Source organism: Eumetopias jubatus, unplaced genomic scaffold (genome assembly GCF_037043125.1).
Source record: "Eumetopias jubatus isolate StellerSeaLion01/CBP00866 unplaced genomic scaffold, mEumJub1_p1.0 scaffold_11, whole genome shotgun sequence".
NCBI classification, from domain to species: Eukaryota; Metazoa; Chordata; class Mammalia; order Carnivora; family Otariidae; genus Eumetopias; species Eumetopias jubatus.
Window position 1 is genome coordinate 65232775 of NW_028274817.1, and position 14523 is coordinate 65247297.

The following is a 14523-nucleotide window of genomic DNA, read 5'->3' on the forward strand; positions in this document are numbered from 1 at the left end:
AAATCTATTGGATACAGTGTTAGGTGAGGTTAGGATGGTGTTATGGGTTTTAGAAACTTAGAGCATTTGCAACTGGTGAGATACGGGAAAATTAGAAACCAACAAAGCAAGCATGCATCTGCCAACAGGGATTTAGTGTGTGGAACGTTAAAGGGGACTGGGCGGGGGCTCAGAGGACACAACTATAAGGAAGAGAAATGAAGATAAGGGGTTCTGGATATGTGGGACTTGGGTGACACTGTTCATGGTATGGTCATGGGAGCCTAGAGAAGGGAAGATCCTGGGACCCTAGAATGCACTGCTAAAATATAACTAAAGCAGAAGTTAGGTGAGGGCTGAGAGATTCTGTTGGTTTACTTCATACCAAGTCATGACTGTCTCGTGTACCGCCTTGCTTTCTGGAACCTGTCTTTTTGACTAGACTATGTCATGAGGAGAGGAATGCTTGTCTTGTTCTATATCTTTAAAGACATAATAAGTGCTCAATAAATATCTGTTACATGAATGAATGTTGAATTTGGGGTCAAAGAGTTAGGAAGTAAAGGAATGTGGATGTAAAACAAGGTCGATCTGACTCCAGGATCTGAAGAACATGTTATCTGTGTCTTTTGCCTCATTGCCAGTGATAAAGAACAGGGCTGATCCCATACCTTGTCTGGGAATTGGAAACAGATGCAGAGGGGAAACAGCCTGTGCTGGGATGAAGGGGTGGAGAGAGACTATTGAGGATTAAGGAGATGATTGCATATCTCTGCAATTGCCACCAGAGCCCTGGTGTAGAGAGACCTATTAAAAAGGTCTTCCAGGGGCGCCTGGGTGGCTCAGTTGGTTAAGCGACTGCCTTCGGCTCAGGTCATGATCCCAGAGTCCTGGGATCGAGTCCCACATCGGGCTCCCTGCTCAGCGGGGAGTCTGCTTCTCCCTCTGACCCTACCCCCTCTTGTGCTCTTTCTCACTCTCTCTCTCTCAAATAAATAAAATTTAAAAAGAAAGTCTTCCATTTTCTCTTGAGAACAGAGGGAGCTCTAGGAATGATAAACTAAATTATGTTCTGATTCTTCTGTTAGAGCAAAGGAATTAAATGACAAATGGGGAACATGTCGTTCCAAAGGAGAGGATCTCTTCTCTCTGGTCCCCTTCTCCCTAACCTCCCACATTCCTCCTCAAATGATCCCTATTCTTGAAGTGCTGGGGAAAGGCAATGTAGCTCCAACTAGTCCAGAGAGAAGGAAAGCAGTCCCCAAGGGCCAGCCTTTTTAGCAGGAGGATGGTTAGGTCTGTACTCCAGACAACTTGGACTAAGCCCACGTGACCTATGGTCCCAGTAGAACCCTGAGCCGGATGGATTTCTGACTATGCTGCCAAGGATTTAGTGGCTGAGCCACTGCAGTGACTTGAAGGTAGATAAATTCAAGTTCTTTTATTATTTCAAGACTTTGATTAAATTCCTTTTGGGAAGGAGTCTCTGCTTTGATGGCTTTGATAAGCTCCTTGAGTCTGGGCCTGGTGGGTTCAGTCTCTGCTTGTTTTTTGAGCATGAGCAACATTTGGCTGTGGCAGTGGGGTTGAAAAGAGAGATGTGTAGGGAGGGGAAGGAGAGTCTGGTTGCCATTGGGAATGCTGTAGGGGCTGGCCCTGGTTGAGCTTTTTTCAGAACCATGGGAACAGTTAAACCATCCCAGCTCTTTCCTCCCCTCACTTCCACCTCTCTGTCACCAAACTTGAAGCTATCTCTTAGAGAATAGGAGTCAAAGCTTTCACACATAAAATCTACATCTTTGAAATAAAAAACCTAAAGCCTCTGTCAAGGTTTTCGCATAGGATCACAGTGGCCAAGGGGCCACCAGTTCTTATACCAGATGCTTTGAGGCTGTGGAAACTCCTAGAGTAGTTGTTCCTAACATTTTGGGAGAATCTTTGAGAACCAATGAAAGGTTAAATGTACATACACATAAAAATCGGCATACTATTTTGGGAGTTCAGTCTCAGGGAAACTCCCATGGATCTTTAAGGACCTTGTGAACCCCAAGTGTGGGGTTTTTTTGTTTTTTTTTTTTTGCCTGGAATGGCAGTTGGGTAACACTCCTAGCTAGGTCTTATATATTCTTTCTTGGAGCATTACTGGTGTTCAAGAGAAATCTGGGGGTCCCACAGAATATAGAATTAGTAAACTAATACCACATTCTGCCATTTTAATCTATTATTCACCTCAACCCTTCTAAATGATACCATATCCTTGTCAAGAGGTTGTCTAACTTCTGCTTAAACACTTCCAGTGACAGGAAATTCACTCTTTCTTGAAACACACTGTAGTTTTTCATAGTGCCTATTTAAGTATACTTGGAACTTAACATCAGTTCAGATGATTCTGTTATATAATGTATTTGCTCTCTCTAGCCCAACATTTGTATCATACACATATTTACAAAAAGTGTCTATGTCTTTGTCCATTCATTCATTTACTCATTCGTTCTTTCAACCAACCATATGTCTATTCAAACAAACATTTCCTAAGTGTTTGTTTTGTTCCAGGAATACCCTAAACACTGGGAAGGGATGCAAAGATGAATCAGAAATGGTCTTGGAGCATGTTTTCATCCAAAACTAAAGGTCTAGAGTTTACTACTCCAAAATTCCCTCTAGATTGGCACAAAAGAATTACTTTTGCACTTTAGAGTTATGGTGTCAATCAGCTGTCAAATGATCTAGTGGTGCTAGGTCATCTATCTTACATTTCCATTTCCAGAATTTACCTTTCCCATCTTTTTGAAAATGAGAACAGCTGCCCATTGACATTTTCTGGCCATGTGCCCCATTCACTGTTATTCCTAAAGTTCAATACCAAGAGTGCCTGCCCTATGAACTCCTGAACCCTGGGGCCCTACACCATTCTAGTCTTTTTCCCTGTGCTTCCACTGAAAGGAGAAAGGTAAGGCCTAACCTTAGACTTGGAGCCTTTCCCTTTTTCATTATAGTGGCGTTTTCCTTGTAGATCTTGCCCTGGAGTGTCATGCTGTGGCCTTGCCAGGTTCATGTCAAGTGCCTTACTAGAGTAATGCTGGCTTTACTCACAGGGAAGTGCCAGCTTCTTATTGGTTAAAACAGATTTCCTTTATCTCACAAGTCCTCAGAAGTTGTGGCTGGGTATCGAAAGTTACAGGTAGCTGACCATAGATAATACAGGTAAAATTTTGGTTTAAAATAAATGTGTTGCTCATTAAAAATGTGATAAAAAATATCACACACCTGATGTTTACCCTTATCCTAGAGACCTCTAGAGGTCATGTCTTGGCCCTACAGCGTAACGCGGAACTTGCCATCAGCCTCTTTGCCTCTTCAAATTCTGTTGGCTCTTCACAGCTGGCATTACCCCTTTTAGGAAGCTTTCCCTACTCACCCTAGCCCTGTGAGACCTTCATCTTGGTGGATCCACTGGTGAGCACTCTAATCTATGATCATACATAATCGTGCAACCTAGCACTTTTTATCATATAATCTTACTTGGTATCTCATGTATATATTCCCTTACGTGTGGTTTCTCTGTTGGGTACTTAGATTTGGATGAGCTTTTAGACTTTTTGATTTTGATTTTTAAGTGAGCTGCTACCTAAGCTATTTGTTTCATCCCTACAGTCAGTTGGAAAAACAGTGGATGCCTACATGATGTGACTGAGGAGCATCATTAGGAACTAGCCTAAACCTAAAACCTTTTCCCACCAGTCCTGTATGGTGTCTGAGTACTCAGTGAGACTTTTATTCCCTTGGCTGTTTTTTCCTGACAGCATATGCTTTGAGAATTCAAATAACCTTATGCTCCTATCTAAGTAAATATCAGTAAAGAGGCCAGGGATTTTAAACCAAGATGTCTCAGGGGCTCCTCTGGAGAAGAGGGAGTTCCAGGAATGCCATCTCCACCTGAACTAGAGCAACTCTATTTTTGTTTTATGGACCAAAGTTATCCTAAAACTTTATTTATAAGCCATTCATCTGCAAAAAGAATTCTTTTTGAAAACCATTCTTTTAGGGCACTAGGTTTCAAAATTTATCCTGCACAGGAATCCTCTGGGAGGCTTGTAAACATGCAGATTGCTGGGCCCCACCTCCCAGAGTTTCTGATTTGGCAGGTTTAGGCTGGGGCGTGATAATCTACATTTCTAACAGTTTCCCAGCTGCTGCTGCTGGTCAAGAGACCGTACACTTTGAGAACTACTTCTTTTTTTTTTTTTAAGATGTTTTATTTATCTATTTCACAGAGAGAGAGAGAGAGAATACAAGCAGAGGGAACAGCAGAGGGAGAGAGAGAAGCAGGCTCCCCGCCGAGCAGGGAGCCCGATGCAGGGCTCCATCCCAGGACCTGAGCCGAAGGCAGCCGCTTAACCGACTGAGTCACCCAGGCACCCCGAGAACTACTTCTTTAGGGAAGTGTGTTAACAGCTTCCCAGAACTCTCTAGGAGAAACACTGGCAGGGGATGGAGATCGGGGGTTGGAGAGGGAGTGGGAGAATGCTTCCAGAAGGGAAGTTGACTGGTTCAAAAAATAGCTGCCCCTACTGATTGTTGTTTACTTTGAATCCCTTCATCTTCATATCTTCATAAGACCGTCAGGCTTTGATCCCTAACCAAATCCCAAAGGAGGGTACTTCTATGCCTTGTCCTAAGCACAGATAGGAGCTTCTGTAAGAGCCATTGGTCCAGGGCTTCCTGAAGCTTTGATTCATCACTAAGTTTAAAGTCATAGCAGCAATGTCCACAATAGTCAAACTGTGGAAGGAGCCGAGATACCCTTCAACAGATTAATGGATCAAGAAGATGTGGTTCATATATATAATGGAATATGACTCAGTCATCAGAAAGGATGAATACCCACCATTTGCATCGACATGGATGGAACTGGAGGGGATTATGCTAAGCGAAATAAGTCAAGCAGAGAAAGTCAATTATCATATGGTTTCACTCATATGTGGAACATAAGGAATAACATGGAGGACATTAGGAGAAGGAAAGGAAAACTGAAGGGGGTAAATCAGAGAGGGAGACAAACCATGAGAGACTCAGGACTCCGGGAAACAAACTGAGGGCTTCAGAGGGGAGGGGGGGAGTGGGGGGATGAGGTAGCCGGGTGATGGGTATTAAGAAGGGCACGTGTTGTGATGAGCACAGGGTGTTATATGCAACTAATGAATCACCGAACACTACATCAAAAACTAATGATGTACTATGTGGTGACTAACTGAACATCATAAAAAAAAAAGCAACTCCCCCCCAAAATGAAGTCAAAGAACCAGAAAGGACTTCAGATAAGGCCCCTAAATAATGCTAGTGATGTTGGTGATGGGTCATCTAGGCTAGGTAGTGTGATGCTGACATCAGGAGATTCTAATAGCTTGGAGAGAGAGAAGCTAACCAACCTTCTAATCCTACTAAATGTACAACTCAATGGAATTAGACGATGGTTAAAATATAAAATTTTATTGCCAATAAAAGCCTTTAATAACTCATTTATCCTGTTTCAGTAGGACCTTATTCTTTCTGATGAAAATCCAGTCATAGCATCTCTCATTAAAAATAAAATTATTTTGAAATAAATAAATATATAAAATAAATAGCATATACATTTCATAAATAGTTTGTTCTTATGCACAGTATCCATGCTTACATTTTAATATCATTTTCTTACAACCTACCCCATCTCCCACTTCCAATGGCAGGAAAACTGCATGTCAGGACAGGTGGGAAATCTCTAGAGCCAATGCAGGGATGGCCTGCACCAGGTCATAGACCCAAGGATTTTAATGAGACTTTTCCAAAGCTCTGCATGTAGCATCTATGGAGATTCCTTGGCTTTTCATTTACCCATTGTCAAAGTATTTGGGTAGATTGTGGGGCAAGATATCCCTGGCCCTTGGCAGGGGCCCCCATTCTTTCTTGTGCCACCTCAGGGGAAAGAACATGAGTAAAGAAAGAAGTATATACAGGATTCCCTCCAGCCCACCCCCTCCACCCATCTCCCTCCCCCAAATAACCTAACCTTGATATACACTTTGAACAAAGGAACAGCTGGGTTGAGTTGAACAGGAAGTGGTCCTCTGTTATCTAAATTGATAGGAAAGAGGATTGAAAAGCTATGAGTATAGTGCTTGCAGAGACGACTGTGGCCCTAGAGTACAGGGGTCACAGAGGTCACACTAGGGGTCCATTACCTATAGCGAAAGAGGTCTCTGGACATGGAGGGCAACTTAGAAGGATCTACTGGCCTGGGCAAAAAGTGAGTAAATTTCTGGTGTCGTTTAGTCCTGTATCCCTCCCGGGGTGAGCCGTCTTTATTCAAGGCCACATAATACTGTCTCTCCGAGTCCAAGTGTTTGTACAAGGTGGAAGCATAGGTGTTGTACCAGTTTTCTTCAAATTGTTCCCGGAACACACATTCACGTGTGAGTTTCTTCTGTGAGGATGAGAAAATAAAGCAGAGCCTATTATATGACTATTTCTCCCATCCCAGCTTGCTGAAATAGCAATAACACATTGATGTTAGAAAATTTCAGTCCTATCTCCCAGTATTCCTGAGGCATCTTCATTCCAAATAGCACAAAACAGCTCTGTCTGTATGGCCTTCATCCTCTTTCATGAACCACACAGAAATGTTTTAGGTGAGATCTTTCCCGAAGGCAGGAGACCAAAGGAGATGGCCTCACCTGGCTCTCTGAGCCTGAGAATTTCTGCTATGGCCTCCCAATACTCCTCTGGACCCCGAATTTTCTCCCTACTTCGGGCAAATAATGTCAAATCCATTGAGATTACAGTCAACCATGTCACCTAACAGGCAAAGGCCTTGGATCTATATAAAGCTCCATGGGAGGTGAGTTATGATCTCTCCTAATGAAGGGTCTCAGGCCTGTCAGTTGGAAAGCTCAGAAAAGATCTCCTTGAAAAGTTCCTCCAATCTGGCTATTTCAAGCTAGCAGCTCCTGAGGCAGGTCTCTTGCCTCTGTGCCTTCTCACACTTGATCCAGCTGGCATACTACTTGCTGGGGTTGCCGATACGGAGTGCTGGGGACAGGCCTATCTCTTAGGTGTCAGGGAAAAATGTGCTCTGAGTTCATGGGGTGCAGGCAGCCAGAAAGCATGCTCTGTGACTCAAAAGGCAAACCCAGGAGTTGGGCTCCCCCCAAAGGGTTAAGGTCAGCGAAGTCACTCACCATTCCCTAGCTCTGGGCTAGCTTCCAGAATAGAGAACATGCACTGTGGCCAACCCAGTCCTAGCTGGGGACTTAGGGCTGTCACCAGACCCTGGAACCCTCACTCTTCATTTGTTTGTTTCATTTGGCCTCTGGGATTCAGCTGAAGCAGTCTGGAAATCAGGGACTGTGTTTTCAATCTCAGAATCTCTATCTGAAGGCCAGCCCTTCCACTGCCTATTTTTGTGCCAGCTCATCTGCTACTCTTCTAGGTGCCCAGTAAAATTCATAGGTGCTCTTCGGGAGTGCAAATGCCCCCAACTCTTACCCTCTGTTGACAAACCAGCACAGTTTACTGTTATCACCAGGCTGGCTGGGCCTCTAATGGAAGAGGTGAAAGCAAAGTTACCACAGAAAAGCTGATGTTTTGATGGGAACTGGCTGAGTGAACGTGTTATTATATAGCAAGCTCCTGGGCAGCCAAGAAGCACCTAGAAGACACTAATCCTTCGCAGTTGATAGAAGCATTTCAAGTGCGAGATAAATGTTTTTATGTTTTTGCCTTACACAGTCCAAACAGTGGTGGTAATGGCCTCTGATGAAAAGAAAACCTTCAACTTACCGACCCATATAGTTCTCCTCGCTCATTCATTCCTAAGTACAGGCCAGAGTCCACTCCCCGGATGCTGATCAACCCCACCGCCAGGCTGATAAACTCCAGGATTCCTAGAGCAAAAAAGTGAATGCCATTTCTATTACTGATGTCAAGCTAAGAGGGAGCTGTTCAGGTGACATGAGCTACCAGTCATTTATCCCCAACTGGAGGCCAGCCCTGTATGCCTTTGTTGAGTTACCTCATGAAACCATCTTTTGCAGCAAGAATGGAACCTCAGAAAATGTACTGAGTCTCCCTGGGCCTCGGTTTTTCCCCATGTAAGATGGGCGAAACAATCTCTTACTCAACACTCTTAGAGATATTATGAGGAAGAGACCACGAGCAGGCTTTGGCTACGAAAGCTCCGTAATTACAAGGTACTATTGCTGTTAAATACCACCATTTCAAGAAATGGGAGGGTAGCTTTCTAAATGGAAGAATGTGGCTAGATTTCTGTATCTTCCCAAAGTCACTTCCCTCCTCCCTAGAGCACACAGCATTACCTTCTTGTCCTCTAGGCTGAATTTGTTTTGCACCCTCTTAGCTCCCATGTCCTTAAAGCCACATGAGGCTGTCAACTGCCTGCAGCTGACTCTAACAAAGGCCACACAGTCTACTCACTAAGTCTGTGTCTCCTGCCTATGGCAGTAGGCAAAAACCATGGCCTGGTGAGAGCTTTCTTCAAAAATATGCTCTTAGCCAGTGCAGTCCCAGGCTGACAAGCCTGTCGTTTTCCCCTTGTCTCTTTAGAATTTTAAGTTTATCCATGGCAAAGAGTTGACAGGTAGTACTAGACTTGATACTGATTTGAGATGTTGCAACTTTAAGGGGAAAGTTTGGAAGACATTCAGAAACATCCCTCTAGCTGACAAGGTTAGAGATGAGGAGTTGGAAATGTTTTCATTTACCCAGCAGCAGCAGGAGAAAAAAAAATCAACTTCTAAGAGGGGAAAAATGACCCAGAACTTAAAACCTTGTGGTGCTGAAGACTACAGTTTTGTTCTAAGATAGGACATCTGTTATTCTATGGATACAGACATAGCGGTCAAGTAGATTCCTCTTTGATATTCCTGTCTCTAACCATGTCCTCCAACGTACAGACCAAAGCTTGATATGACTGACTCACAGAAGCATCCAAAGGTATGAAATGAGCTCACATCTGGCTGCTTTTCTTACCCCCAAAAATGCAATTCTTAAGAGTAATCATATTCTATGTAGTCTACACAGGGAGTGGAACTGATTCCTTAAAGATTACTTAAGAAATGAAGTGGTTAATTTTGAAATTGGACTCAAAGCTCCAGTGGGAAGTCTCCTGAAAAGCCCCAGTGATTTGGGCTGGTGGATGGGTGTGCAAATGTGGCAGCTTTAGGGCACAAATTTCCACGACCCACTTGGATCTCGTTGAAGAATGCAAAGGTCTGCTGCTATCGTATGGCCTCCGACATTGAAATCCTTCGTTTTATTCTCAGTCGGGTTGCTCTTAATTCCTACAGTACAAGGAAGGCATTTTGGGAAAAGAGACTGACACAAGATGGTAGGAGGAGAAGGGCAACTAGCTGGTGTCAAGTAGGGGTTAAGCAGGAAGTGATGTAATGGATCAAACCCGTTAGTTGCATTGTGCAAGTGTCTGATTTGGGTTCTGCCTTGTTTAACATTTTAATAAATGACTTGTAGGAGGACATAGGGGAACCACTTACCCTAGTTCCAGAAGATGTATAGCCGAGAACGTGACACAATCAAAATCCAAAGAGATTTCAAGAGGATGGGAAAATGAGCTGACTCCAACAAAATAAGCTTTAATTAGAATAAATGTAAAGTCCTGCACTTTGGTCTCCAAACCAATTACTCAAGATGTTTTGTGCTTGGGTTTTGTTGGGGGATGGTGAGCCTCAAGTGCAGACAGTTGAGTTAATCGTACTCCTTGTCTTATGGCCTACTATCATAATTGGTCTGTGCAAAGCCTTTTTATTCATCTATTTCTTTTTATTTCTGTATTCTGCTCTCATCCTCCACCCCGCTTCAGGCAACCATGTATATTTTCTTGAAAACACGTAATATTCTTTTGTGTTTCCATGCATTTGCTTTAAATACAAGTCAGCCCACCTCTGGAATGTGGAGATGTGGCTTAGTAAAACATACACAACAATGACCAAGAGATTTGGCTGAACAAGGTAAGCTCAGTATGGGTGATTCATGATATTAAAAAGCTGATGTAGAACTAGTCATGTAAAAATTAAAGTTTATCAAAAAGCTAATGTGAAACAAACAAACAAAGAAAAGCTAATGGGATCGAAGGCTGCACTGACAGAGGCCTAGCAACTGGCCAAAGGGAGGAGACAGCCCCACTCTGTCCTGCCTTAGACCACACTGAGCGCTGGTTTTAGTTCTACTGTGTTTAAAGAGGTCTACGGAGAAACAGAAGTGTGTTCAAAGGAGAGTGGCCAGTATGGCAGGCAAACAAGAAACCAGGTCATGGTTTGGTTCTGTGTGCTAAACTTTGAGGGACACCAACCAACCTGCTGGAGCCTTCAATTCTTTCCTCTGCTTAGACAAATTGCTTCCGAGCTTCAAATCTTAGTTCCCTCATTCTCTAAGTATCTCATGTCTCTGACCACCCTGAGCTCATGAAGTAGCAGAGGGCAGCTTGTGATCTCACCGGCCAAGACCTGGTGTGAGAACAAATCATGAAACACAAGAGGTGTGGCCATTTGAGTCACCACAGTTTTTCTCCAACTCTCTGTTAACCCTGATGCCAAAGGACAGATCATACAGGAAGCTTGGGTTGTGTCCAGTAACAAGGGTCTCCAACAGCTGGAATCATCCCTGCCCAGCTGTCTTGGGGCATCATTTTCCTTTGCCAACTTTCCTATTAGCTGGATTCAAACTGTGGGAACCCAGGGGCACATGATGATGGAACAGATATTCCTAAACCTCCTGAATCCCAGCCAGCATGAAGGGAGAGAGAAAACAAGCCGTTTTCACATTTTCCCAGTTACAGTTGGAGAGGGGTATTAACAGCGAAGTGTGAAGGCCAAGTATCAAGCAGACAATGTTTGTCTTCAGTACTCTCGTCCCCTTCAAGGTCCAGGACTTCCCTCTACTCTGCCTCATCTTGACCTGTCCATCTCAGCCTCTGGCCTCCGCTTGACAATTTCCAGGCTTTTCTTCCATCTTTTCCCCCATGGCTTCAGTCAAAACAGATCTGTCCTGAGCTCTACTGCTCCAGAACCTCGCTAGACCATTGGCTAACGTGTCCTTGAATCAGTCTGGCTCCATGATTTGCCTGAGCCCCCTCAGTCATCCTTTCAGGGCCTTCGGGGCCAAGACAGTGCTGCTCTGGCATCTTGACAACTGAGGAGCAGACTGCTCAAAAACCAAAGCAGCTGCATTAGCCTGCCCCTTCACACCTGGTGGGAGGCCTCTCCTCCAGTCTGGCTCCCAGGCTCTGCTCTGCCAGTCCACAGGTGCCCCCTCAGGAATGTCAGTACCCCTGTGAACCTCATGTAAATACCACCAGCCAAGCAGAGATTGAAATACTCCCAACCACTGATCGAAGAATGGAGTGGGTGGGGCGGGGGGAGCGTAGGCTATGCCAACAGGTTATTATTTGGAGTCGTGGCTGCTCTTGGGCTCAGCCTGACTCGTTCTGAACACATGGATTCCAGGGTAATCCTTGGGGGCCCTGCTCTCCAATTACAACAAATAGCTATTTACTTTACACGGCCTTTGGAGACTACCTCCTCCCCCCAAGCAGAAATCTATAATATTTTATATCTTAAGTCTGGCCTACTTTACCCTGCTGGAATGTTGACTGCTAAGGCACTTATGGAATGTTAAAGTTTCGATTTATTGAATACCCTGGCTGATTAACTCAAATGTGGAGGGAGGAGAGTTAGCAAACTCAAACGCCACCTCTTTCTTTGCCAAAAGCTGAACTGAGAAAGAGTAAATGTGTGTTTGAAAGTTGGCAGGGGAGTTTACAAAGAGACAGCTTTGACTAGTTATCATTTCCTTTACAGGAAATACATGGAATTGCCAGGAAGCCAGGGAAGGAGGAAAGGGAAAAGGTGGTGCAGAGGTGGTCTCAGGCAGTGTTATTTTAAAAGGCAAAACCAAAAATGAAGCAGTCAGTGAAGCAGCAATGAAAACATCCCTTCCTCCTGCCAGTTTTATTTCCTTTGGTTTCTCCTTAAACTTACCCTTAGCAGGCCTGAGAGATGAAAGGAAATCAAGATGTGTCCTTAGGGAGGTAATTAAAGACCACTTATCCCAAGAGCCTATTACTAATTTATGTTGACCTTGTAGGTTATTGGGCTCAGCTTAGGCACGGAGTCAGACAAACACTAGCTGCTGGAAGCCAAGCTCATAGTTTCTCCACCTCTGCTGCTCCCACCCTACATTTCTCCCTCCTTTCGCGATTTTTCTTTTTATATACCAGGAATGAGCTACTCCAACATCTTCAGGCCATTTCTGGGAGACTTTGGGAGGTTCTGAGGCCGGGGTGGGAGTCCCATTCCTTCCGAAGAGGAACAAAAGGGAATTGCAAAGTCACGAGTGATGGAAGGAGAAGGAGCCAAGTTAATACTCCCTCTTCCCTGACCCCACCTATCACCCTTTGGAGGACCTGCTGCAAATTCATATAGACACCAGCACCCCTCCATTACTCCCACCCCACACACAACCCACTGTCCTCCAGCTCTGTGAGGGCCTTTTTCCAAGATGACACAGACCTCATTAGGGTTCCTGCTTGCTCCCAGCAAGGAAGACCAGCCCTGATCTTAAGTTGTTTGCTAGACTTGGCCTTGCCCAGGCACTGGCCTCTGGGACCCCCCACCCCTGACCCGCCCTGCCTTTTACTGTGCACTCCAGATGCAGATTTAGCAAGGCAGGGGAATAGGCGGTTGGGGAGGTTGGGGGGGAAGGGGGAGGGTGGGATAAAGAAGGGAACGGGTATCATGGTGGAGGGTTGGCAGAGCCTCTTACTGGCTTAGGGTTAGAAGGTGTCCTTGGGCCACAGGGTTCTTGGGAAGAAGTAGAGGGCATTGGGGGATGGGGTTCCCAAGTAAAGGTAGCTGTCACAGCACCTGAATTATGGTTTAGTAGAGAATAGGAAATTGAAAATAAAAATGGCCAAATTACTGAGGAATGAACACATTTGTTTAGAAACCTAATGATCTCCATCCCACATCAAGGTTTATACTAATTATGTTTTGTATGTGAGACAGGCAGCTGTGCCCTTTCAACAATCTGCCGGGTGTTGAGCAGAGAAAATCCTGTTCGGAGCCTGTACATTTCCTGTCCTGGGCCCAGGAGACACCTGTTTCTGGGGCTGGGAGTGAGCCCAGGACCGTTTCCTCCCTGTGAGTCAAGGAGTCCAGACGTATGTCCAGGCAAAAGCTGACCCAGGGCTATGCCCTTCCAGAGTGGACAGCGGGAGGCTTCCCCAGTTTCTCCAAGACCCAGCTCGCGCCTTGCTGCCTGGACTGACCTCCACCCCGGGTAGAGCAAGTCAGACGCAGGCAGGTGCCACGGCTGCCGGCTGCCGAGTCGCGGTCTGCCAAAAGCGATTCCGACGCGGACCGCGCGCCCACCACATCCATAGCCCCGGAAGGCTTCTGCGGCAGACAAGCGGCCGCGACAACCCCGCTGCCCTCGAGACGCCACGCCACAGCCACGGTCCCTGGCCTCCTCGGCGGGTGGCGGGCGCTCCTACCCTTCTCCAGCTCCACCTGTTTTTCATCCTAAGCGCAGCGTCGGGTGTCAGAATGCTCCCCCGGCTACGGGGGAGGGAAGAAGGGTGGAGTGGGGGAATGAGAGGCCGCACCTCAGGGCGCCCCCGCCTCCTCCCGAGAGCGTCTGAGGGTGCCAGGCGCCCTGACGCCGCGCGGCTCAAGTTTGCGCCATCCGATCCCGCCTGCCCCGCGTCCCTGGCTGTCTCCCGCCTCGACGGGCCGGGACGGCACGGAGCTGGGGGCGGCCCGCGCGGGCCCGGAGCCGGAGCCCCGCGCCGTTGGCTCCCCAGCGAGCCGTCCGCTTGCTTCCCGTCCCTCCCGGCCGCGTCCTCACCGAAACGGCTGTGGTCGTGGCGGGTGCCGTGCACTGTGCCATTCGGGAAGATCTCCAGGTGGAAGCCGGTGCGGCAGTAGAGCTGGCGGCGCCGCAGGATCCCCTTCAGGTGGGCGAAGTCTGTGGGCGAGCCGCGCTGCAGCTTCCCCTCGATCTGGCCTAGGCGCTCGTTCAGGAAACCCGGGGAGTCAGCTAAGGGCACGGTCCCCAGAGACGAGGAGAAGCCGTGCAGATCCCAGTCCAACGAGGCGAAGACCCCCCCCACCTCCGCCATGGCGGGGTGCGCGGGGCCGAGCTGGGGCCGCGGGGCGCCAACTACCTCTCCCCTCAGCGAGCGCAGGCGACTCGGCGGCGCCTGTTCGCTCCCTCGCTCGCTCCGCGCTCTGCCTAGCTGCAGTCGACGTCTGTTCGCGTCCAAGGAACTTCTCAGCGGCGGGGCAACGAGCTCCTGACCATGCTCTCAGTCAAAGTGGCGCTTCCCTTACGCGTCCATCTCCCTAGGCCTCTCATAGCTGGCTTCGTCGAGCTATCAGATGCAAACGGCACTTTATATACATACCCACTCCCCTTACATTGACATATTGGATATTTAAATACAAGCCACACCTCACTGGCATCCCCTCGGAG

General features: G+C 46.7%; 1 protein-coding gene across 1 annotated transcript; it reads right to left on the reverse strand.

Annotated features, from left to right (window-relative positions):
- Positions 1–6196: 6196 nt before the first annotated feature.
- Positions 6197–14170, reverse strand: FGF16 (fibroblast growth factor 16). Its single transcript, XM_028101429.2, has 3 exons — positions 13897–14170; positions 7798–7901; positions 6197–6442 (listed from the first exon to the last, which is right to left on the reverse strand). The coding sequence occupies exons 1-3, from the start codon at positions 14168–14170 to the stop codon at positions 6197–6199; spliced, it is 624 nt and encodes a 207-aa protein (XP_027957230.2).
- Positions 14171–14523: the final 353 nt, after the last annotated feature.